General features: G+C 34.2%; 1 protein-coding gene across 1 annotated transcript; it reads left to right on the top strand.

The window, feature by feature from the left end:
* Window positions 1-131: 131 nt before the first annotated feature.
* On the top strand, window positions 132-466 carry LOC109376188 (putative 60S ribosomal protein L37a). The gene has a single exon (XM_019631988.1). The coding sequence runs from the start codon at window positions 132-134 to the stop codon at window positions 408-410; it is 279 nt and encodes a 92-aa protein (XP_019487533.1). The 3' UTR covers window positions 411-466.
* Window positions 467-1,155: the final 689 nt, after the last annotated feature.

Here is a 1,155-nt window from a genome sequence, read left to right as displayed (position 1 = left end):
AGCTAACTAAGGAAAAAGAGAGGATACAAATTACTAATATCAAAAATGAAAGAAGTAATATCACCACAAGTCCCATAGACATTAAAATGATAATGAGGGGCTCTCTGGGTTCCAGCCTGGTTTGTGGCGCCATGGCTAAACGCACAAAGAAGGTCGGAACTGACAGTAAATATGGGACCAGTTATGGCGCCTCCCTCCAGAAAATGGTGAAGAAAATTGAAATCAGCCAGCATGCCAAGTACACTTGCTCCTTCTGTGGCAAAACCAAGATGAAGAGACGAGCTGTGGGAATCTGGCACTGTGGTTCTTGCATGAAAACAGTAGCTGGTGGTGCCTGGACCTACAACATCACTTCTGCTGTCACAGTAAAGTCTGCCATCAGAAGACTGAAGGAATTGAAAGACCAATAGAAGCACCACAATTGAACCATTGGTAGCCTATAATAAATGGTTTAATTTATGTAACAACAACAACAACAAAATGATAATGAAGGAATGCTATGAACAACTCTATGCCCACATATTTGATAAACTAGATGGAATGGACCAATTCCTTGAAAGGTACAGTCTGCCGAAATTTACACAGAAAGAAATAGGTAGTATGATAAGCCTATATATATTAAAGAAAGTGAATCACTAATGAAAAACCTCCTAATAATTAAAAACTGGTGAATTCTATGAAACATTTAAGGAAGAAATTATATCAATTCTCTACAATCTTCTTCAAGGATAAAAGCAGAAGAAATATTTCTAAACACATTCTATGAGGCCAGTATTACAAAAGAAATTATAAGCCACTATGTCTCACGAATATAGATGCAAAAATCCTCAACAAAACATTACCAAATTGAATCAAAAAGAATAAAAAGAATTATAGACCACAACCAAGTGTGATTTCTCCCAGATATGCAAGGCTGGTTCAACATTTCAATCAGTTAATGTAATTCACCATATTGACAAATTAAAAAAGAATTTCATCATTATTCAATATATATACTGGACATTAACCAATTCTGTTCACCTATTTAATAATTATCTATTCCCAGGGTACAACTTGACATTTAATTATTTAATGGGTGTTTTCATACATAGAGCATTTTTTAAATTCTTAATAGCCTAATTTATCACACTATGAACTATAAAATGTTAAGAAATA

The sequence above is a fragment of the Hipposideros armiger genome, unplaced genomic scaffold (assembly GCF_001890085.2).
Source record: "Hipposideros armiger isolate ML-2016 unplaced genomic scaffold, ASM189008v1 scaffold_1059, whole genome shotgun sequence".
NCBI lineage: Eukaryota > Metazoa > Chordata > Mammalia > Chiroptera > Hipposideridae > Hipposideros > Hipposideros armiger.
Note: the sequence above shows the minus strand (reverse complement) of the source record. Positions and strands in the feature narration are given on the sequence as shown.